This window comes from Triturus cristatus, unplaced genomic scaffold (genome assembly GCF_964204655.1).
Source record: "Triturus cristatus unplaced genomic scaffold, aTriCri1.1 SCAFFOLD_216, whole genome shotgun sequence".
Taxonomy (NCBI): Eukaryota; Metazoa; Chordata; class Amphibia; order Caudata; family Salamandridae; genus Triturus; species Triturus cristatus.
Genome location: NW_028187679.1, coordinates 1,158,150 through 1,181,129, shown reverse-complemented (window position 1 = coordinate 1,181,129; position 22,980 = coordinate 1,158,150). Strand labels below are relative to the sequence as shown.

Genomic DNA, 22,980 nt, shown 5'->3' with positions numbered 1-22,980 from the left:
ATCCAATGAGGGCCAGGAATTGGATAACTGCTCCTCAAACTGATAATTACATTCATATATACGACTCTCAAGATTACCATATACAAATAAAGGATTAGGTCTGGGAGACCAAATCTCCTGAAGAAATTTAGATGGGCCGATATCATACAAACCAGTACTTCAGTTAAAGGTATACAGAACAACAACATTAGTACTCGATATCCAGAGATTTTTCTAATGTGATCGCTTCCAGTCATCAATAAATCAATTGAAACGCACAATCAAATGAAAATAAACCATAGTAAGACAGAGGCAGTCTGATTTAGTTAACTTTTATCAAGATTTAAGGAGGCATTAGTACATATGCATGATTCAAAATGCACAATAGCTTAATTAAGTCAAATTTGGCATAAAGTGACCAAAGCTCTGGAAAGTTCAGGAGGGAGCATGAGCTATGCAAGCTCAAAGGAGTATCCCACGAGGGAAAGAGACCACCAAGGTGCACACAGCGTGTGCGTCAGTCCGGAGTCCACAAAGGCACATCTGGATCCAAAGAATGGATCAGCAAAGGAAAATCCGCAGGAATGAAAGCTCTCCCAAGAAAGGTGGAGGAAAGTTCTTCTGTTTACGTCAAATCCGTGTATAATATAATCCACAAGTTCTAGGGCGACGCCTCCTTGGTCACCTCACTTGGTCAGACCGCTCAGTCCATTGGTCAGTTTGTATAGGGTGACTTGTCATGCGACATAAAGAAGACACACATTGTAGAAACATAGGCGGTTCAGAAGACGTAAGTTGTCAGGCAATCCGGGAGGGGTATACTGTTAAACAAAGATCCTTTAGTAAAGGCACGTGAGCAAGTTCAAGAGCACAGTTTCTCAGGCAGGTTTTTCTTAAGTAATTGAATTTGAGTCAAATAGTCCTTGTATGTGAGTGGGAACTCTTGAAATAAAACATAGTTTCAATTCACTTGGAAATCTTAGAAACCTTTCCCCTGAGAACAAAGTCGAGCAGAACAAAGAAAATGCTGCAAACAGGCAGGACTGCATTCAATTTAGGCCAATACAGGCAAAGAATATAAAGTATGGAAACAAACATTTTCATGGAGAAATAAAAGATTCAAACTTTGTTTTCAGCTTATTTGCACTTAGAAAGAAGGTTACTGTCATTGTAAATAGCATGTGTAACTGATGTATTACTGCATTTTCAAAGTACCAATGTGCAAAATTATTTCAAATTCCTAATAGCTAATATTGTATCAGGTGATTTACATTAGTACATATATGAAGATCATTCTCTGAAAGTTTCAAAGCCTCAGCTTTTAATACATAGGTGCAGCACCATTTTCTCTTTTCATTCTTGGTGCCCGTTCTCACATAAGCAAAGATGGAGTTTTAGAATGAAACTCGCCATTAGCAGATAATATGTCATCTAGACTACATTATTTTCACTAATTCTTCACATACATTAATTCTTTAATAGGGATGGTTGATAAAATCTTCATAACACGTGAGTAATCACTTTCCGATAATGCATCAAAAGAATATACCATTGCAACTTAGTGAAATTGAACCTATGTTATTTTATTTATTATTTGTGTCTAGTCTGCACTCTTCTGCAGGCTTTTATGATGCAGTACCTGATATTTCTTCAGATTTTCTCTAAGGTATAATTTGTGCACGTCTATCATGGTTTCTTCAAAAGGTGTCAAAGTCGGTTTATTTGTCATTTGCACGTTTAGCAGTTTTCCCACTGTATCACTACAGCGCAGGCACCCTAGCGCCATGACGCAAAGGTGCCCGCATTGGAGCTATGCAGCCAAAAGTGCGCCAGTGCAAGGAGAGGACAGCAATGCGTTGCATTATGTAAAATATGGTGCATTCCTGTACTTTCCCTTTCACTCAGCGCAGCAAGGTGGCTCGCGGCGCTGCGTGAAAGTATTATAAATCTGGGCCTAAGTCTCTTTTAGATTTCCATTGTTGCTGCATCTATTTTAAAAGCTTCGAGCCTCCATGGCAAATTATTTTTGACGCTTTATTGAACGGGCTATAGTTTACTTCTATATTGTACCTTTATATTTTAATAAAGCTTCATAGTTTACTCTAATTTACTGCTCTCAAATTCTCTTTTTGAGTCAGTCTTTTCTTTATGAATTTTGTTCTTATATGTTATTTTGAACATTATTCATAGAACCACCATTCCCAACTATGCAAACTGGGGGCCACCAGATACAGATTATCTAAGCGCCATCACAGTCACAACTCCATAGCTGATGGTGTAAACTCTTCAAACAGTTATGGTTGTCTCTAACTAAGGATACAAATATGGAATGTACGCAATGGGCTCAAAGGCGTCGAATCCAGAGGCTGCACAGAGGTGGGTGGAACGATCTGAGTTGAATAGGAAGTCACATCTATTGGAATAGTGTGAGGATTTTAGTACTTAACGTGGTTTACTCACTAAATTGAACTATCAAGTGACTAAAGGTGTGATATTTGATATAGTACTACTTGAATTTTGAATCAGAATTTATAAAGTGCATAAAACCAATAGACATCGAACCGCTGTCACCAAGTAAGGAACCAGAGGGAGGGGACACTCCTAGTAAAGAGGATGCATAAAAACATCAGAAGGTCGCCCAAGACAATGAAATTATACATATAACTGGGTTTTCACCTGAAAATGAAAAATAGATTATAATTCCAGCCTCCTAATATTTCCACAACTTGGTGGCTACGACCGTGAAAGCTCGTTCTCCCTCTCGCTTTCCAGAGCCTAGGAACTATCACCTTTCTCGGTCCTGCTGATCTCGGAGGTCTAGTAGGACCATACCAGGTGAAGGTGGTCCTAAGATCACATGAGTCCTGTTGATGGCGAGCCTTATGTACAAGGCACAGGGCTTTAAAAGCCACCTGAGAGTCCTGCAGCCCTCCCTGACTGAGGTTTTTTCAGGCAGATCCAAGACCACCGGATATCATCTGCATTTTGGATGACCTGAAGCTTATTCAACGAATACTGATTGGCACTGAATAAAATTCATTACAGTAATCAAGGTGAGGTGTAAAAAGAGCAATGGATACTGACACCCTTAGCTCCCCAGGAATAAAGGGAAACATTTTCTTCCAGGTCTTAATGATCCAAAAACAAGAACACAAACTCACCATTCAATGGACCTGGGTATCAAATGCCAAAGTATTGCCAAAGATCACCCCAGATGTTTTGTCGTGGCCACCGCAACAGGTAGAGTGCCGCAGGTTTTCGGCCACCAACAGTCTGTCCAGATCAAATTTTCCACGCCAGAAACTACAATCTCAGTCTTCTCCCAGTTTTTGTTTAGCCAGTTCTCCCTCATCAAAATGCTGACTTCATCCATACAGGACCTAAACCTTCTGCCTTGCCTTCCCAATCATCAGAGATGAACACGATGATTTGGGTGTCATCTGCATAGGACAACACGTGGGAACCGAAGGAGTACACGAGTTTTGCATGAGAGGAGACACACAGGTTAAATAGAGTAGAGGGAAGAACCCTGCGGGACTCCACAGGGAATTTGGAAAGGTTTAGCTCTAAAGTCTGTGCAGCTGACTGTGAGAGTTCAGTTCACTAAAATGACTCCAGCAGGCTTAAGGCCTCAGCCCAGCATAAAACCTTTGATGGTGTCAAAGGCTGCGGACAGATCAAGCATAGCTAAACTACCACTACTGACAAAATGAGAAAGGGGTGTTATTTCTGAACAAAATAGAAGTTTCTTCTTACACAAAACATGAAAGCCGCTGTGGCCTGCAGGTTACAAAGTGATTTCTGCAGCAAGCGCTTGACCCAATGAGCTATATTCTACCTTAAGTCTCAACGTCTAGCAGAAATGAAGTGATCCATGGGCTGAATGGACCTGACAGTATGAGTGCTGATGTGTGAGCAATGACAACAGACTTGCACGATCTGTGAACTAGCACATCATTTGTTTTAAGCATTGACGTGGCAGAAACAAATGTCTGTTACTTTTGTATACATGTTGTAGCAACTTTTAGCATGTACCAAAACACATGAATAATTCAAATCCAAACTCCAGCATATTTATAAATAGAAATTACTGCCTTGAAATAGCTAAATCAGTTCTGAACATGATTTACAGCAGCTCTTCCTCTAAGGAAGTGAATTCTAGAAATGATCAAAGACACACATCTACAGGCCTGCTCCTCCACTGTTTAACTCAGCTCTATGGCTGAGGACATGTAGTTACAAACCACAGGAAAGACCTTCTCTGTGAAGGTATCTGTGTAGGTGAAGAGGTGCTCCTGGGTCTTAGTATTGAAGAAGGACACCAGCCCTCCCTCGAAGTCCAGGTAAACTCCAATGTGTCTTACTGATGGTAGCATTCCCGAAAGGTAAGCAGGCATGGAGTGAATGTTAGTAAAATATTCAAAGCGTGCCAAAACCCAGAAGCCAATTTCTGGCTTAACTGTCGGTGCAAATGCATTCATAGTAGCAGACTGCCTGGCCACCCCCACATACCACAATAAAATAGAAGATTCAAGTCTGCGTTTGGGCACCATCAGCTCCCAGTAATGCTTCCCAGAGGTGAAGCCTACAGTTCCAAGAACACAAGAAGGGTGCCGAAATCTCTCTGCATTATTGGAAAACTTTTGTTCAACAGGAAGCCTTGTGACGCTCTTTCCATCTGCAGAGATCTTGAGTGCAGGATGAGCTGTGCTCGCATCCAGGACGATGGATTCTGAGGAGGAAAAGACAAGGTCACTCTGATGAGCTGTCAGGACCTCCTTTTGTATCTGTCTTCACACCACTGAGCCCAGCAGCTTCCTTCTCTCATCCATCCTTCCATCTGTCTATCATCCCCCATTGTCCTTCTGCGCATGGTCCTGTCTGTCCAGCTCTCTGGTCCTTCTTATCCCTCTCCACCCTTCTGACCCCAGCAGCTTTCATCTATCCATTATCCCTTCCTTTCTCCCATCTCTCCATCATCCCCCATTGTCCATCTGCGCATCCTCCTGTCTGTCCAGCTCTCAGGTCCTTCTGTCATCCATCCTTCCATCTCTCCATCACCTCCATTGTCCATCTGCGCATCCTCCTGTCAGTCCAGCTCTCAGGCCTTTCTTTCTGATCTATCTCCACCCTTCTAAGCCCATTGACTTCCTTCTGTCAACCCTTTTACCTTGTATACACCACCCGTCGTCCATCTGTGCATCCTCCTGTCTGTCCACCTCTCTTCATTTTTTGGGACAGTATAAATAAACCCAAAGCATTAGAAACCTCTGAATCGAAAAATACTACCTTTACGATGACAAGAAAACCTGGAAATGCCTTCAGACATTCTAAAAGGAAGATTATCTCCAGTTCACTCTGATCATGTTTGCTATATTTATATTCAGAAACAAATTCTCTCCCCAATGTTATCACATGATCGCTAGGTGGTCAGACCTGAGGTATCTCATTATTATCTACAATGGAAAAGATCGAGAGGAGGAGAAAAGACTGAAACAGAAATGTCACTATGTCTAGATTCAACAGAAACACACCCTTGTAAATCCATGACTGAAAGGTATCTCTTGGTTCCCGTAGGAGTAACAAATCAAGTCAAATACTCATTGTGCTCCACACAAGACCTCCTGAACCAAAGGGCAAGGCTGCATCCAAGACAGGCTCCCAATTACAACCATCTACGCAAAAGTGACACAGCTCAATGCAGAGACCGGACTTCTATTACATCCAACCAACAATAAGCGACAGGACTTCATGCAGACACCGGCTTCCCATTACATCCATCCAACACTAAAGTACAAGACTACATGCAGACACTGTCTTCCTATGACATCCATGCAACAATAGGGTACAGGACTACATGCAGACACTAGCTTCCTATGGCATCCATGCAACAATAGGGTACAGGACTACATGCAGACACTAGCTTCCTAATACATCCATCCAACAATAAGGGACAGGGCTGCATGTAGACCCCGGCTTCTGATTGCATCTATCCGACAATAAGGTACAGGACTCAATGCGTTGAAGGTGTGCCACACAAAAGAAGCAATGCATTGAGTACGAGAGGCTGGGGTGCCAGGTCCTGTTGAGTTGTAGAGGATCCTGTCAACAAGGGCTTGCGATGCTGAGTCAGGCATCGAGGATGCATTGCGCTGGCGAGGCAATGTGTCGGTTTTGAGGAGCTATGAGGCTGTGATACAGAGTCTGTCATCGTCATTGAGGCTGACATCGACAAGAGATATGAGGGCCTGTGTCAAGGAAGCACGGAGCAGAGGCAGTACCGATGTGAAGACAGGCTTCCAAGTGATGTGGGTCTTAGCAACAGTTCCTATCCACGTGGCAACAGTGATACATGATATTGCTTTTTTCGAACATGATGAATACCCGAAGGCCTCTTGATGCTAGTGTCTGCTATCCGACAGCACAAGTTAGGAACTTTAGTGAGAAAGTGAAAAGCCATGTCTTTAGTTATTTCTAAAGGTCTCTAGATTGGACGGACCTCACAAAAATGGAGGCATCTGGTTCCCGAACTGGGAAGTAGAGTAGACAAAAACTGTGCCGCCCAGGAGGCTCTGTAGACTCTTGGCACCACCACCTTTCAGGAGCCAGACAACCGTAAATGTCTATTTGGTGCACACCCACAAATTCTTCTCTTGAGGTACTCGGAGCCCTTTCAGTTAAGAGTTAAGAGTTAAGAGCTTTTTGAGCTACACATAAGGCTTTGAAAGCAACAATCTTTTTAATAAGAAGCTAGTGTATTTCTTCCAAACTGTGCAAAAACCAAAGGAAATGATGGACGTGTTGAACATTGCAAGCACTCACCCCCAGTCAACTGATCTGGGTTTAATCCATCACCGTTCTTTAGCCCACTCTGCCACCCCAGTTCAGACATGGCCGTATGCAAATCAGTCTGACCCTGTGCCTCATGGGAACAGTCCAGTCCGAACTGCCAAGCCATGTCTTCCCTGGACCGGAAACAAGCTTCCTAGGACCGGTTTCTGGCATTTCAGCCTTCTTCAGCCAGGCTTGCTTGAATCCAGTGGCAAAGTGAGCAAGGGACTCACGTCTGAGCATACCCTGCCAACTTATGGCGAACAAAGCAAAAACCAAAGGAAATAATGGACGGAGTGTTGAACATTGCAAGCACTCACCCCCAGTCAACTGATCTGGGTTTAGTCCATCACCGTTCTTTAGCCCACTCTGCCACCCCAGTTCAGACATGGCCGTATGCAAATCAGTCTGACCCTGTGCCTCATGGGAACAGTCCAGTCCGAACTGCCAAGCCATGTCTTCCCTGGACCGGAAACAAGCTTCCTAGGACCGGTTTCTGGCATTTCAGACGATGGATTTAGGCCCAGATCTCTGTACTGGGGTGAATGTATGACATTGTTCTGCATTCTGTCCATCAATTGTTGTTTTTGCATTTGTGACCCCGAGTGGGAAGGGTATGCCCAGACGTGGGTCCCGTGCTCTCCATGCCACTGGAATCAAGCTATCCTGGCTGAAGAGGGGTGAAACCCCGAAACCGGTCCTAGGATGCTTGTTTCCAGTCCAGGGAGGACCTGGCTTGGCAGTTTGGGCTGGACTGTTCCCATGAGGCACAGGGTCAAGACTGATTTGCATATGGCTGGGTTCAAACTGGAAAGGCATGGTGAGCAAAAAAACGATGGATTTAGGCCCAGATCTCTGTACTGGGGTGAATGTATGACATTGTTCTGCATTCTGTCCATCAATTGTTGTTTTTGCCTTTCTTCCAAACTGTGCCTTTAAAACTTGGGGGATAAGCTTCCAGAAGTTTCCCTGTGAGGTCCCCAGGCATCATGCCTTCACCTCCCTGGCTCATGACTATCTACAGGGGGTATTCATTCTTTTGTGTTGAGGGAGCACATAGTCTATTGAAGTGTAAGTAGGGCTGGGTCCTGCGCCCTTCTCGCATCTCGCCAGTGATGGCTCATCCAGGTACACTTAAGCTCTCTCTTGTGTGTCGCTATCCAGGATGAATACACCAGGCCCAACTGTCAGCTACACATACTCCTGTGAACAAGCTACAGGCAGTAAATGGCTAAGACAGGAAAATGCCAAATTTATAAAAGTGACATTTTTCAAAATTGTAATTTAAAATCTGACCTTATCATAACTTAGGAGTTTTCATTTCATTTCCAAAGACATCAAACATGATCCAGTAACCTGTTCTCATTTGGAAATACAGCTTATCAAATGTAATAAGATAACTCCAATGTTATCCTAGGGGAGGTTAGGCCTTGCAGTAGTTGTAGAAAACTGGAGTATTATGTGGTGATGCTGAAGATGCCCAAAAGATGCTCCTTGGATTCATAATAATAAATCCTTAGCTCACTCCTAGTAGTGCGGCAGAGAGCAGTCAGGCTTTTCCAGAGGAACATGTGTTTAGCATTTTAGAGTACCAACATGGAAGATAAGTAATTGACATGGCTCAAAGGAAATCCGACCCCAATTTATAAAAAAACAACAGCCTTTTAAAAATTTACACATGAAAATGAACACAATTAGTTGCATTGAACCTTAGTTATGGATTTTAGAAGATATCATAAATCAGCCCAATTCGATGCTGTAAACGTTGCCATTGCAGTCAATGGGAAAAAAGGTATGTATAACATTACAATGCAAACTATCACAACGCGTGCTTTTACAATGTGGTTTTTATAACGCAAGCTCCATTACTATGCAATTTCCTATTCTAACACCTTCGGGTGCTCACCTTGGGGAAGGTGCTGGTCAGCGTTGTAATGGCTGCGTTGTAAAAGCATTGTGTTTTAATGCCTGCGTTGTAATGGATTTTTTCCAGGCAAACTGTATTAGTGACAATCGGTCGCTTGCAGGTCGAGTTATGTAGAACCCGCAGAGTGTTAAGGTGAGGTCCCAATACCAAGCCACTACAGTCAGTTCAATTTTACCGGGCCTCAGAAGCCTGAGTGCAGAGTAGTCCTGGCTGTCCTTGGTGCTGAAGCAAAAGCCCTGGGAGAGCAGGGTTTATCCCTCAGACAGCGCTAGCGAGAACATTTGGGCAAAAAGTCAACAACGAGGCTACTGTCGTGGTCAGTTGAAGGTGTTGCATGGTTCCCTTGTATTGCAGTGACGAGTAAAGGGAGTGGCAAACAGACTGGTCACCAAAAAGCCTTGGTAGTGGAAAGGTCAGCAAATCAGTACTTCAGCGTCTGGAGGTCCGGGGAGAATGTAGCCACCCTCAATTTCCTGGAGGTCAGGACTATGTTTCCCACAAACCATTGGATCATCTTCTTTTTGGCAGTTTCTCTGGGGGCCCGATATCCAGCGATTGTTTGGTTCCAGGAAAGTGTTTTACCTGTGTTTACCGGGGACTTGTGCCACAAGTCTAGGGGAGTCCGGAGGTACCTTTGACTCTCAAAGGGGTCCCTCTGTCTGGAGGAGGCGGTCTTTGTTTCAGAACGAGTTGCAGTCTTGTATTTTCCCTAGTGCTAAGGCCAGAGCACCATATCCTCCTGTCTCTCCTTTGCCTTTCATTGCAATCTTCGCAGATGTGTAAGCCTCTGGTGTCAGGGATGTCCCTTAAATCCTAGATTTAGAGGTGTTAGGGGTGTGGGTGCAAGTGGCCAATGGGCTACTCCACCCCTAGGGTGACCACATCCAAGGATGTATGTCACTTTTACAACCCAGGAATCCTCTATCCTGCCATTTCATAAAATGGCATAAACCTTCCTTGGCTGTACAGACCAGGACCCCTACCTAGCGGTCTGGCTAGCCTTCTGGGGGTGTACGCCCTCTGGCTAACTAATCTTTCCATCAGACTGGGTGCAAATGCACCTGGGGATGGGGGAGGGAAGATTACTACTTTCGGAGTCGACCTGTGTGCATATCAGATGCAGTGTATGCTTTGAAGCTCACCGCATTGATGGGCCACTTCACTAGCCTTCCTGTCAGGAAGGGAGGCATTACCTCGATAGCAGGGATTCTGCCCAGAAATAGCACTATGTTTGGGACCATAGAACATCGGCATGTAGGGACTGAGTCACCATAACACCTCAGTACCAATGAGCCGGTGCCTGAGTAGCTACAGTGCCCCACTTGCCCTCCTAACCTTACCAGAGAAACAAGTGAATTGGCACCCCAGAACACAACCCTCTCGACCCTCTCATGGATCACGGTAACAGGATACACCCTTTCGCTCTCTTACTCGTACCCGTCCACAGTAAGATAAATACAAGACACGAAGGAAGTTTACAATGTTTATTCAAACTATTGTGTCCTAAAATGTAGTATTTGTTTCTCGATTTGAAAACAATTACATATCAGAAACACCATATAGGCCTGGGTGGTGAACTCCACTCCGTTCGCAGAGTTTGCAGAGTTTTCTACACTCCACGCTCCATGGAGCTTGAGGAGTGTAGAAAACTCACAGCTCGTGCTCACCAACGGTAAGTTCAAGAGCGTGAGCTGCCACTGGGGTAGAACTTCTACTCGAGCAGCAGGAAGATCAGTGTGAATGGCAGTTCACACTGCACTCCGCCACTTGCAGAACTCAGTAGAGTTTTTTTTGTCACTTCGCGGAGTTCCGTGCAGCAAAACTCCGCGAACTACGTCCAGGCCTGATTAGCATGGCTTTTGAATCATATGCTAGAAAAAGCCCTGTCATGATGTAAGACAGAGTAACCTAATCCCCCCTTGTCCTACTGAAGCTAAACGATTATATATCAAAGATCTCTGGGATTAGTAGCGGACCCCATACCTTAGCATACACAGATGGACGTTCTACATCTCAGATGACGTAGTGATCCTGCCTCTGAACTCTCGCTCCATGAGTGTTTTCTTACTCTGTTATATGACAAGACATATATGCTCATAAACAGTAGCTGCACTCTCATGCTATGTGATGGTGCTGGTGCCTGACCTGAGAGAATAACAAGGGGCATTGTTGATTGACCTTGTCTATGATGTTCTAAATATCAGGAAAAGAACAGAACGTGAAGACATAGCAGGTTCCATGTGAAAGTAGAGTGTGGCACAAAGCAAGTGTGTTTACACAGTAACATGTGCAAGTGAAAATGCGGCCTACAACATGCACATTTAGGCTAACATAGGGAAAACTACAATGGGCCATGCAGGAAACACATGACACCTCCTTCCCAACCAGGCCTTTTTTTCTGACTCCTGGGAGCATTCACACTACCAGGCAGGAGCTCAGATTCCTGTCTGGGGTATGGCAGCTGCAGACTGCCAGTCAGAGCACAAGAAAGGTAGCTGCAAATGGGTGGGCAACTTCTAAAGTAGCAACCTGGGTGCATGCCACATAAGTCCTGACAGTAAAATCATGTCAGGTGTGAGGAGGCATGTTATTTGATACCACACATGACCCTATTTGACTGTACCATAATGGAGCTGGCGACCTCCAGTGTGCCCGGACACCAGGTCATGTTATCCTATGTACTGCTGATCACTTTATTTAATGGCAAGGACTACAATAGGGACATATAAACTTGCATTTATATGTCCACACCTTTACTATACTGCACCCTGCTGTCTGGGCTTTTGAGACCTACCTTAGGTGACTGACATATATTAAAGACAGTGTTTTGACCTTGACACTCATGGTGGGAGCAAATTCAAGTTGGAGCAATTTGCACTGTTCCTGCAGTCTGCAATGACAGGCCTGGTACATCTGTTAACCTGGGTCACTCAGGGTGGCACATATAGTGGTTCAGACCCTGATGACCCCTTTAGCACCCATGCCCTGGGTACCCTTGTTACCTGTGGTAAAACATTTCTAGGGACTTATTAAAGTCCTTGCCTACTGAGAGTACCAAGTTGCTACTTCATGTTTAGGGAGAGAGCACTGGCCCTGGGGCCTGGGCAGCAGGTTCCAGTGCACTCTCTGAGTCATAACCATCAGCATTGGGGCAAAAAGTGTGGGGGTGAAGACACAAAAGGAAACTTTCATGCATAACCCCCACCAGACGAAAGGTGATGAGCAACTAACCTATTCCCTGGTTATTCATATCTTCTAAGTAGAAAAACCTGGAAAGGCCATCTGCATTGGCATGGTCAGTCCCAAGGCTGTGTTCCACTGTAAAGCCGATACGGTGTTGGAAAATGGGCCACATCATCAATTTTGGGTTCTCTATTCTCATCTGCATCAGCCATCTAAGAGGCATATGGATAGTTTGAACGTTGAAGTAAGTCCCATACAGGTAGGGTCTCAGCTTCTTCAGGGATGAGACAACAACAAAGGCTTCCCTCTCAATGGCATTTCAACGCTGCTTTTTAGGGAGGAGTCACCTACTGATATTGCCAACTGGTTGATCCTGGCCCTCATCATTTCTTTGTGACCACATTGCCCCAATCCCACATGCAGAAGGCTCTGTTTGGACAAGGAACTCCTTTCCATAGTCAGGTGCCTTCAGGACAGGCGCTGACCACAGAGCCTCTTTCAGGGTGTCAAAGGCCTATTGGCATCCTGATTAACCCTGGGCAATTAACTTTGCTCCGCTAGCGGAGTTTGCAGAGATTTGATAACTACACATTCCCTTAAAAACACAGAATTCAGACAAAAACTCCATTCCTCCACGTAGCAGAATCAGCTACTAAACTGCACCCACAAATGCTTTGATAAAGCAGCTTTACATGCTAAAAAAGCATATAACCAATTCTCAAAAGTGAACTTTGAAAATGAAAAATATCAGACAATGAGAGAGGTGATGTTTTTGGGGTCCCCCCTAACCTAGGGGGAGGACCAAGCAGATGCCTTGAACACAAAGAGCATATCATGCTGAATGATTCAGTGGTGGTCAAATTCTCTTAGGCCCACCCCAAGCACAGTTATGGGCAAAAATACAATCCCAACCAAAGGCCCTGCAAAGCATTATGGGACAAGATTAGCAGTGGGTTGTGTATATTATAGTATCCAATATCAAAACATTCCTCAAGGGGCAGCAGCTCTCAGGCTGAGCTGAGAGCTAATACTATAAAGTCTACAAAGAGCTGCAGTTCAACTAGTCGTTGCTAGGTGTCCCTCAAGTCAAATGCTTTTGCATTCGACTCATGAGGGACACCTAGTAACGACTAGGGGAACTGCAGCTTCATGAAAGGGTTTCAATGCTTTTGCATTTGAATCGTGAGGGACACCTAGTAACGACTAGTTGAACTGCACCTCTTTGTAGAACTATTTTGATATTTGATACTAAAATATTCACTGCCCACTGCTAATCTCGTCCCATAATGCTTTGCAGGGCCTTTGGTTGGGATTGTATGTTTGCCCATAACTGTACTTGGGATGGTCCTAAGAGGATGGGACCACCGCCGAATCGTTCAGCAAGATGTGCTCTTTGATTTCAAAGCATCAGCTTGGTTCTCTCCCTAGGTTAGGGAGGATCCCAAAATCATCACCTCTCTCACTGCTTACTAAATTTTCATTATCACTTTTGTGAAATGACTATATGCATTTTAGTATTTAAAGACAGAGGGGCAGATTTATGTTGCACTTGCGCCACTTTTGCGCCGCCGTTGCGTCACTTTTGTGACGCAGCAGCGGCGCAAATCCTGCGCCATGGTGCGGGGTATTTACAACGTGACGCATCTGGGAGATGCATCACGTTGTAAAGCCCTGCGCCACATGTAGGCGTTCCAGGGCAGGTGGGGGCGTTCCGGTGCAGGAACGCCTCCTAAAAGTGGCTGAGTGAAATCTACAAGATTTCACTCAGTCACTTTTAGGCCCATGCTGCGTCAAAACCCTGCGCCTGCTTGAAGCAGGCGTAAGGATTGACGCAGCATTTTAAATATAGGGCCCCCCAGATCACTGCTGGAGCTGCGTCGCGCTTGCGACGCAACTCCAGCAATGCGCCACTTTTCGGCACAGATGCGTCACGCATCTGTGCCATTTTTGCCCCATGGTGCGCCGCATTATAAATGCGGCGCATCCATTGTGGCGCAGCATTGGCGGATAATAACTGCCGCATCCCTGCTGATATGCAGGGATGCGCCAGTCGTCATAAATCTGCCCCAGAGATACTTGTTATTTTACCCAAAGTATATGAGGTCTCTGTTTTATTAATTGGGAGTCAGACGGAGTGAAGTTGCGGAATTCACTTTTTGTTTAACTTTGTGGAATTCACTTTTTGTTCAACTTTATGGAATTCTGCGTAGTAGTACTCTGCCAACTATGCCCAATCTTAATCCTAATGCACTTCTTACGCTGCTTTTCAGAGGCAGGTTGAGTGAATGGTGCCATACCCCTCCACAAACTTCCTGTGGTACCCAGTCAAGCCAAAGAAAGCCCAGACTTGGGACTTTGTCTTGAGAGCCTCTCTCTCCAGAATGGTATGAATCTTGATTGGAGATGTTGCATTTGTCCTCTACCTACAAGGTAGCCTAGGAGGGGTCACTGAGATCATCAGTTTCCTGGGATGGGTTGTGCATCAGGTTTAGTCACTGGATTCAACCCCCTAAAATCCACACAATACTTCATCTCTGGTTTTCCACCCTTTGAGTGATGTTTGGGGAACAGTGCTACTGGGCTAGTCTAGGCTCTGTCAGAAGGTTCTATCATTCCCAGCTCTATCATCTTGCTTAGTTCAGCTTTGATGCAACTCTTGGCATGGTCAGACAGTCTCTATATCATATATGTGGCAGGGAGACAGTCACCAGTGTCCACATCATGTACACACCATGCTGTCTGACCGGGGGTCAAGGAGAAGAGCTCAGGAAACTAATTTATTACTTGCCTACAGTCAGTCTGCTTTTGGTCAGTAAGGGAGTCTGACAAGAAAACACCCTCCACTGAGCCATCTTCCGGGTTGTTTGATAGTAAGTCACAGAGAGGCTCAATTTCCAAATCCTGACCACCATTAGTGACCATCAGCATGGTAATGTCAGCCCTGTCTAGGGGTGCCTTAGTCTACCAAGAAGGTGACTTCTCCTTTCTTCTACAAAATAGAGTAGCACCTATGCTACTTATCCTAGAGGGCCCTGGGAGCCACAGGGTCCAACATCCACACCAACTGCCCTGCTTCATACTCAAACAGTGCTGATGGTTGGTCACACCTGAGCTTGAGAAGCTCCTGAGTGACCTTCAGATGTTTGCGTGCCCTCTTCATGTATTCTACCATAAGTGAACGCAGGCCAAGTATATAGTCCACAATTTCTTACAAGGGCTCTTTGGGATACTCCTCCCAGCCTTCCTTAACTAGACTCAATGGACCTCTTACAGTTTGGACAAACAGAAGTTTGGCCATCCTGGCCAGCTGGAGGAAGATCCTTCTCCTACCTCGCTGCGAAGACCTTGAACTCCCTGCCTCTACATCTCGGGCAATCACCATTCAGGAAGGACTTCAGTATCTGGCTCTTAGACTGAACAACAGATCTCCCCCACCCCCTTCCCCCTCTCCCTCCACAGAGCCTTGAGACCCTAATGGGTGAGTAGTTGCACTCTATTAGAAACCTGATTGATTGATTGTGTAATGATTGATTGATTGATTGATTGATTGATTGATTGATTGAATGAAGTTCAAAGGGGCTAAAGCCAGCTGCCTTCTGTGACACCTCTTTGTAGCCAAATAAGAGACAGGGTAACATGACATCCCATCTCATTCTGAGAATTTCAAGGAGTCCCATTATCATGCCCTTTAATGTTTTGTTGAACCTTCCAACTAAACCATTCGCTTGGGGGCGATAGGATATGTTGAACTTATACCTCACACTACATTCATTCCATATAGCCTTTGGGTATGCAGACATGAAGTTTGGTCATCCATCTGAAACAACCTCTTTAGGAAATCCCATTGTGGTAAAAATATCAAGTAAGGCATTTGATGTTGCAGAGTCAGTGGCAGTCTTGAGGGGAATAGTCTCTGGGTACTAGAATTAATCTGTTCCCAGATGCAGCTGGAGTTCCAAGGGGGCCAGCAATGTCAAACCGTACCCTCTCAAAGGGAGCCCCAACCACTAGAAGTGGTAATAAGGGAGCCTTTGGTTGTCCCCCTGTTTTGTCTTTGGCTTGACAGGTGACACAACTCCTTCACTTTTTCAGACATCTGGGGCCAATACAAATTGGCAACAAACCAGTCCCAGGTTTTTGTTTGCCCCAGAAGTCCATCTACAGGGATGTTATGAGCTAAGGTCAGAATAAAGTCGCTGTACACTTGGGGGACTAACATTCTCCTGGCTGCCCCTGGTTTGGGGTCCCTGGTGGCAGTGTAGATAAACTCATCTTCACAGTATAGATAAACTCATCTTCACAGTACATCCTGTGGGTGCAACTGGCATCTACTTCTCCTTGCCTTGCAGCTTGCTGCATAGGGCCTTCAAGAGCAGGGTTCAACTTTTGCCCTTAGCATAGGTCCTCTCTGAAGGGTCCCCCTGCACTAAGAAGCTCTGCCATGTTAGGCCAGGCTCCTTCAGCTTCAGTTCCCTTCTCAGTCACCAGGGCATCTACCTCAGGTGAACTCTCCACCTGGTCCTGTGACCTCTTTGAAGCCGCCTTAGCAGACTTCTAACCATTTCTCTTGCTCTGGGTCCCTAGGGTCACTGTTGCAGGACCTAAGTTCCCATGACTTCCCTGACGTGCTGCCCATGCTCAGGGAGACTCAGCATTTCTGCATGCACCTTCCTTTCGAATTCTGTCCATGCAGAAGTCTCAAGATCATTTCCCAACAGACACTCCACTGGGATGTCAGGGGACACAACTACCTTCTTTGAAGCAGTAATCCCTCTCCACTCTGCGCTTACCAAGGTAATGAATGGAGCTAAGTCTCTTTGTCAGCACTGGTCACCTAGTGACTAACACCAGGTATCATGTGGTCCGGAGAAACCAGTTTGGATTCCACCATAATGACACTGGCACCTGTATCCTTCGGATCTTCTACTTCAGTCCCATTGACCTTTGGCCTTTTCTAAACTTCTTCAGGTTTGGAGGTAAGACAGCCAGGGCTTCAACCCCCCATGAAAACTAAAGTAGCTTCAGTACATCCTCTGGACTCTCCAGAGTACACTTCCATCCCCACACCTATGCTAGCAAATCCTTTGGATTGTCCACCACGGGGGGCTTTTTGGAGCATGCTGGATCTCCTCTCTTTTGCCCTGACTGGTGACAGTCAAAGCATGTTCCAGATGCCTTTGTAGGATCCAAATTCTTACCTTGGTAATCCCTACTGATGGAGCAAGGACTCGTAGAGAAGAGACTTGCTCATAAGCAATCCGCTCATTTAACTCACTAACATGTTATTAATTAGGTTTTGTGTAAACCTAATGCGCACCACATGAACACGTGGGTGAGTGACTCTTACCTATGAGTTTGCTAACACTAATAACTCAAACGAAGGATTAAACAGCTTTTAACAAGGAAATCTTTACCGCGCATGCATCACTGCATCTATGCAACGTGACAAAATAATGCTTGGAGGGAAATTCTTGAGCATGAGCAGAAGGCACTAAAACGGAGCCTTAAAGACTCGCGTGCAAGGCACCTGCTTAGCTGAAGCGAAAACAAGATATTTTACTAATGCTAATGTGGGGAAAGTATTATTAAATAAAGGAGAATAGAGTATAGATGGGTGGTATATGTATATGTGCTTATATAGCACCGAATCACCCCTGGGGGTATCTCCGTGCTGTACTCATACTGCTGTAGGAACCCTTCCTGGCTATCCGTGTGAAGTGTCCACTCCTGGGCACCCCCATGGTGAAGCCAGGCATCCCAGCGCTGTTGGGGCCGTTGTGGAGACTAAGCAAGCTATTGCCCAGAGTTGCAGCGTGGGACCCATGATTAGGATAGGCACTGATGCGAGAATATCAGGTCCGAGGAATTTATAGCCCAAGACCCTGCCGCGTCGGGAATCGAACCCTGGTCCCGGACCAGTGCTCTGCATCGAGGTCTGCCACTCTAACCATTGAGCCACACTTCTCCACATATAGTAAAACCATTTATTTTTTAATGTAACACTTGTTTTTCTGACTTTGTCACTAGTGCGCATTTGGGCCTCTCGTGTATAACTGACATAAGCTGAGACATGTGATGACTGCGCATGACTACTGAGAGTGAAACCGGAAGGATCACACAGAGTTTGAATAAAAGTCAAGGTCGTAAAGTGTCTCAGCCTGAGAAAGGACGGTGAAAAGTTCAACCGAATGGACCTACATGTTAGATTTTTAACAAATGATGCAGATGAAATGTGATTGCGGGTGGGAAAATAAAGCATGAATAACAATTAAGGGGATGGGTTTGTGAACAATGGTCTAATGGAATAAAGTGATATGTAAGCATGGTGTGATGATCTTCCCCCCTTGTAAGCATGGTGTGATGATCGTCCCCCTTGTAAGCATGGTGTGATGATCTTCCCCCTTGTAAGCATGGTGTGATGATCTTCCCCCTTGTAAGCATGGTGTGATGATCGTCCCCCTTGTAAGCATGGTGTGATGATCGTCCCCCCGTTCCTGACCAATTAGATTTCGAATTATTACGATATTGAAACTTTAGTAGGTGGTACATGAAGAACAAAAGGCATAATTGAGATAGCTTTAGTTAGTTAGTGAGCACAAGAGATGAAGATATGCTGAGCACGAGATGCTGTTTGTGAGCGGGAGATGCTGATGCTGGGAGAGACGGTGTGAGATGCTGATGAAGAAGCCGAATGCAGAACCTTCTATCCTAATTTAATTGAGTTAGATAAAAAGATTACGGAAGAATCTCGAGGAGGAAGAGAGTGTTAGAGAGGGGTGCTACGCAACCGTCTCTATTAGAGAGGTCATCTATCCTGTCCTAAATCCTGTCCTGAAGTCTTTTGTCACCTGATCTTTCCCGGGGGACCCTTACCAGCTCTTTGGCCAGGGGGTTGGTTTTCACACCATTCTTGGTAATTATATTTTCACGTTATTTGCAGATGTTATTTTCTCTCTGTCCTCTCCCTTTCTGTGCATTTATCATTGCGTGAGTCCAAAGTATGAGTTAGATGATTAATTCATTGAAATATTGTCTCCTAAGAATGATGGTGACTGCACTGTGTATTTGAGATGGTTCACATGAATTTATTTTAGATAAAGGTTTTAAATCTTCCCGAGTCTGTGTTTATTTACTTTAAATGAATAAGATAGAGTCAGTGTTAATTTTCACCATCAACTAGTTCAACTAATGGTCCATCGACCAGAGGAAAGTACTTTTTGATCAGTGAAAGGTTAGTTAGGAATAAGGAATAACTAATCTTGAATTGTGAAAATCATAATCTTAGACTCCAGCAGTTTACTCAATTGTAAGTGTGTTTATGGGCCCAGGTGAGTATATGGTATTGGAGTATCTGTTGCTGGTACGGCGCTGGATCAGTTATCTGGTAGCAGAGTTATGGTTATTATTGACTAGTTTGGTGATGATTATTGAATATTGATTGATTTATGTTTAACAAAAGAGTTAGCGTCTTTGTTTTATGTTGTCCAGAATTCCCGGGAAATATATAGCGGGTGGTGACAGAAGCCATACTGCAGAAGGTTACTTGTCTGTAGGAATAATACTGAGAAGCTACGCAGGGCTGCCAGTATTAAACCAGGAAGTATTTTGTATAAAAGTAAAGAGTGAGTGATAGCAAAAGGTTCGCTGGTGAAACTTTGGTCTTATTTCCTAATAAGGGTAACACTGAAGGAGTAGAAGGTTCTCTCGAGCTTCAATGAAGGGTTAACAGAGGTTTTTACTTGCAGCAGAAGAGGAGCAATTCTGAGGCTCCAGAATAGGTCGGAAATCTGTCCTTTGTTTAGCGGAACAGGCAGAATAGCAAATGTTTATATGATGTTACTAATGGATTTTTAATTTTAAAAAAGTAAAAGAAATTAGGTTTTTGTATTACCTTGTGAAGGGAGGGTCAGTCGCCGGAGTAGTGCTGACATCACAGAGAGCCGCGCCGGGATTGGTTGAAACAGCGGCCGTGAGACAGAAGCAGATTGTAAAGGAGGGGTCATAAGTAAGGAGCAAAACTGACGTCACAAAAGCCCGCGCTGACATTGGTCAGACCACGAGCGTGAGCCTGAGTCTGATTAGTTGATTGAATAGAAGCTGCTCTATGATTGGTCGACGAAAATTAGTATGTTGAACTCTGATTTGACTGCTGGTGTGAGTCGCACTGATAGAGTTCAAGTGTTTGCGGATTATTGTTTCATATATCGTGCATCTAGAATGTATGGAGAAATTAGAAAAATGTTGGTAATAAAGAAAATTAAGAATTTTTTTAAGAAAGATAAGCCTGTGTTGACTAGAGAGGGAATTCCTATTCCGCCAACAAAAACGCCTGACTCATTTATGATGATGGAAAGAGGATATCATATTTGTGTATGGTTGGAATATTGGATAGAATATACAAAAGGTGATGGAGTTCTAGCTTTTCCTGAAAATGGTACGTTTAATAGGAGAATTCTTCAGAATTTGAGGATGAGGATGAATGATTTGGAACTAAGACCTAGATTAACCCATTATGAGGCTTTAGAAGAATGGGAGACTGAACAGGGGCGTAACAAATAGCCCCGCAGCCCCCACGGTGCGGGGGGCCCCCAGTCTTCAGTGAGTGAAGGGGGCCCCCTCAGCTCTTTGGTGAGAGCTGTGAGAGAGAGGATTGCTCCTAAACAAGCCTCTCTCTCTCTAAAGGTGCCTCTATAGCAGCCTGCACGCGCTGACCCAGGACTGAAGAGAAACAAAGTGTCAACCTGCACTCGCTGACCCCAGACTGAGGAGAAACATAGGGGCAGATTTACGTTCCCTGCGCATCCCTGCAAATCTGCAGGGATGTGCCAGGGAAGATGCGTCACGCAAGTTTGCCCTTGCACCACTGCAGTTTCAACGTATTTACAATGCGGTTCATCGTGGCGCAAGGACAAGCAGATGCGTGACGCATCTGCCGGCGTAAGGTTGGCGCAGTGCTGAAGTTGTGTCGCAAGCGTGACGCAACACCAGCACTGTTCCAAGCTGCCTTATCCCTAACATGGTGCATCACGCCTTACGCCTGCTTGAAGCAGGCATAAGGATTTGACGCACCAGCGTCGGAAAAGTGACTGCGTGAAATCTTGTAGATTTCACTGCGTCACTTTTCCGAGGCTTTTTCTGACCTAACACCCACCCTGCATACATTAAACCTGACACAGGTTTAATGTGGTGCAGGGCTTTACAACTTGACGCATCTCCCTAGATGCATCACGTTGTAAATCTGCCGCAGCATGGCGCTAGCTTTGAGCCGTCGCTGCGTCACAAAAGTGACACAATGGCGGTGCAAAAGTGGCGCACAGGGCTTGTAAATCTGCCCCAAAGTATCAACCTGCATGCGCTGACCCAGGACTGAAGAGAAACAAAGTATCAACTTACATTGTTTCTCTTCAGTCAGAGCAAGGCCCGGGACAAGGATGGGGGTGGGGGACCCAGAGACAGCATTCTCCACAGCAGGGCTCTGCTCCTCTGAGGCAGCACAGAGCTGACAGGGCAGGAGAAGGATTGCAGCTTCCTCCAGGACCAGGATCTGCTGGGACGCACTGAAGGTAAACAAGCATTTGCAATATATGGTTTTGCAATATATGCATTTGCATATATGCAAGTCATATATGGTTTGGATTGGAATTGTTAGTTGTGGAATTGTGTTGTGTGGATTGGATCAGTGTAGTGAAATATTGTGGCATGGTGTGCAGTGTAATTATGTGGATAGTAATTGTGTGGTATTGAATATACTGGAATTATGTGGCGTGGGATTGTGTGTCATGGAGTGGGATTATGTGTCTTGGAGTGAGATTATCTGAAATGGTATTTTGTGTTGTGGAGTTGTATGTAGTGGAGTTTACTTATGTGGTGTCCTGTTAAATATTGTAGCATGATGTGGAATTTTTTGGTGTAAATTGGATGTATGTGGTGTGTTGTGTAATTGTGTTGTTGGTTTGAATTATTTAGTTTGTTGTTGAATCATATGGTGTGGAATGGAAATGTGTACAGTTGAATTTGTGTGACATGGACGTGTGCACGCTTGAGTGAAAATGATATTGCGTGGTATTATGGGGCATGGTGTGAAGTGTAGTTATGTGGAAGGTTGCTACGTGGCATAGACTGGATTTATGTGTAGTGTATTTATGCAATATGGAGTAGAGCATAATTATGTGGAGGTAAATTATGTGGTGCTGAGTGGTATTATGTGAAGTGTAATTATGTTTTGTGATGAATTGTATGGGGATGAATTGTGGAATTGTGTGACATGTGGAATTATGTGGCATGGTGTGGTGTATAATTGTGCAGAGTGGAATTATGCAGCGTGTTGCAGAGTTGTGTTTTGTGGAGGGTAATTATCTTGTTTGGAGTGGAGTGTAAATATGTTGTGTGAAGTATAATTATATAGTTTGAAGTGGAATTATGTGTAGTTGAATTATGTGGTTTGGAGTGGTACTAAATTGTGTGGAATGTTATTATGTGATGTGGAATTATGTGGTATGGAGTGAAGTGTAAAGATGTGTTTTTTAATTTTTAGAATTGTAATTATGTGGTATGGAATGTTGTAGGGTTAAATTATTTATAGTAGAATTGTGTGGCATGGAATTATGAGATGTTCAAATGTGCTGTGTGTGGTAGACTTAGTATAGCTGCCAAGAATTCAGATTGCGATGTGTGACATTTTCATAATTTCAGTATAATTATGAGTGACATTTCAACAAATATGAGTGAAACTTTCTTGTGAGCAAAATCAAGCAATGAAAAGGAGGGAAACATATAAATATTAGAAATTATGCCCATTTGAGCAACTAGAAACTCTAAGAAAGTCACTGAACTAAAGTGCGCTAACAGCAGGCTACTGAAAACTGAGCAGAGTCAGACTGTGTGAATGTCATCCATTATTACAGTTAAATTATTAAAACGTCACACTTACCAATCTGAAACCTTGGCATCTATGAGTGAGTCAGTGTGAAAATGTGCTTTAATGGAGGTGTATTCTGCTGCACCCTCATGGTGACCAGCCTGCCAAGTGCCTTAGCAAACTTGCAAGCCCCAAGCAGTTT

The 22,980-nt window shown here is 44.5% G+C and overlaps 1 protein-coding gene across 1 annotated transcript in view; it reads right to left on the bottom strand.

Moving 5' to 3' along the window:
- Positions 1-296: 296 nt before the first annotated feature.
- Positions 297-22,980, bottom strand: part of LOC146770973 (CD5 antigen-like) — a 407,700-nt gene continuing 385,016 nt past the window's right edge. The window contains exon 5 of the mRNA XM_085640383.1: positions 297-4,711. Coding sequence (XP_085496509.1) covers positions 4,185-4,711 — 527 coding nt within the window. The 3' untranslated portion in view covers positions 297-4,184. The remainder of the gene's footprint in view (positions 4,712-22,980) is intronic.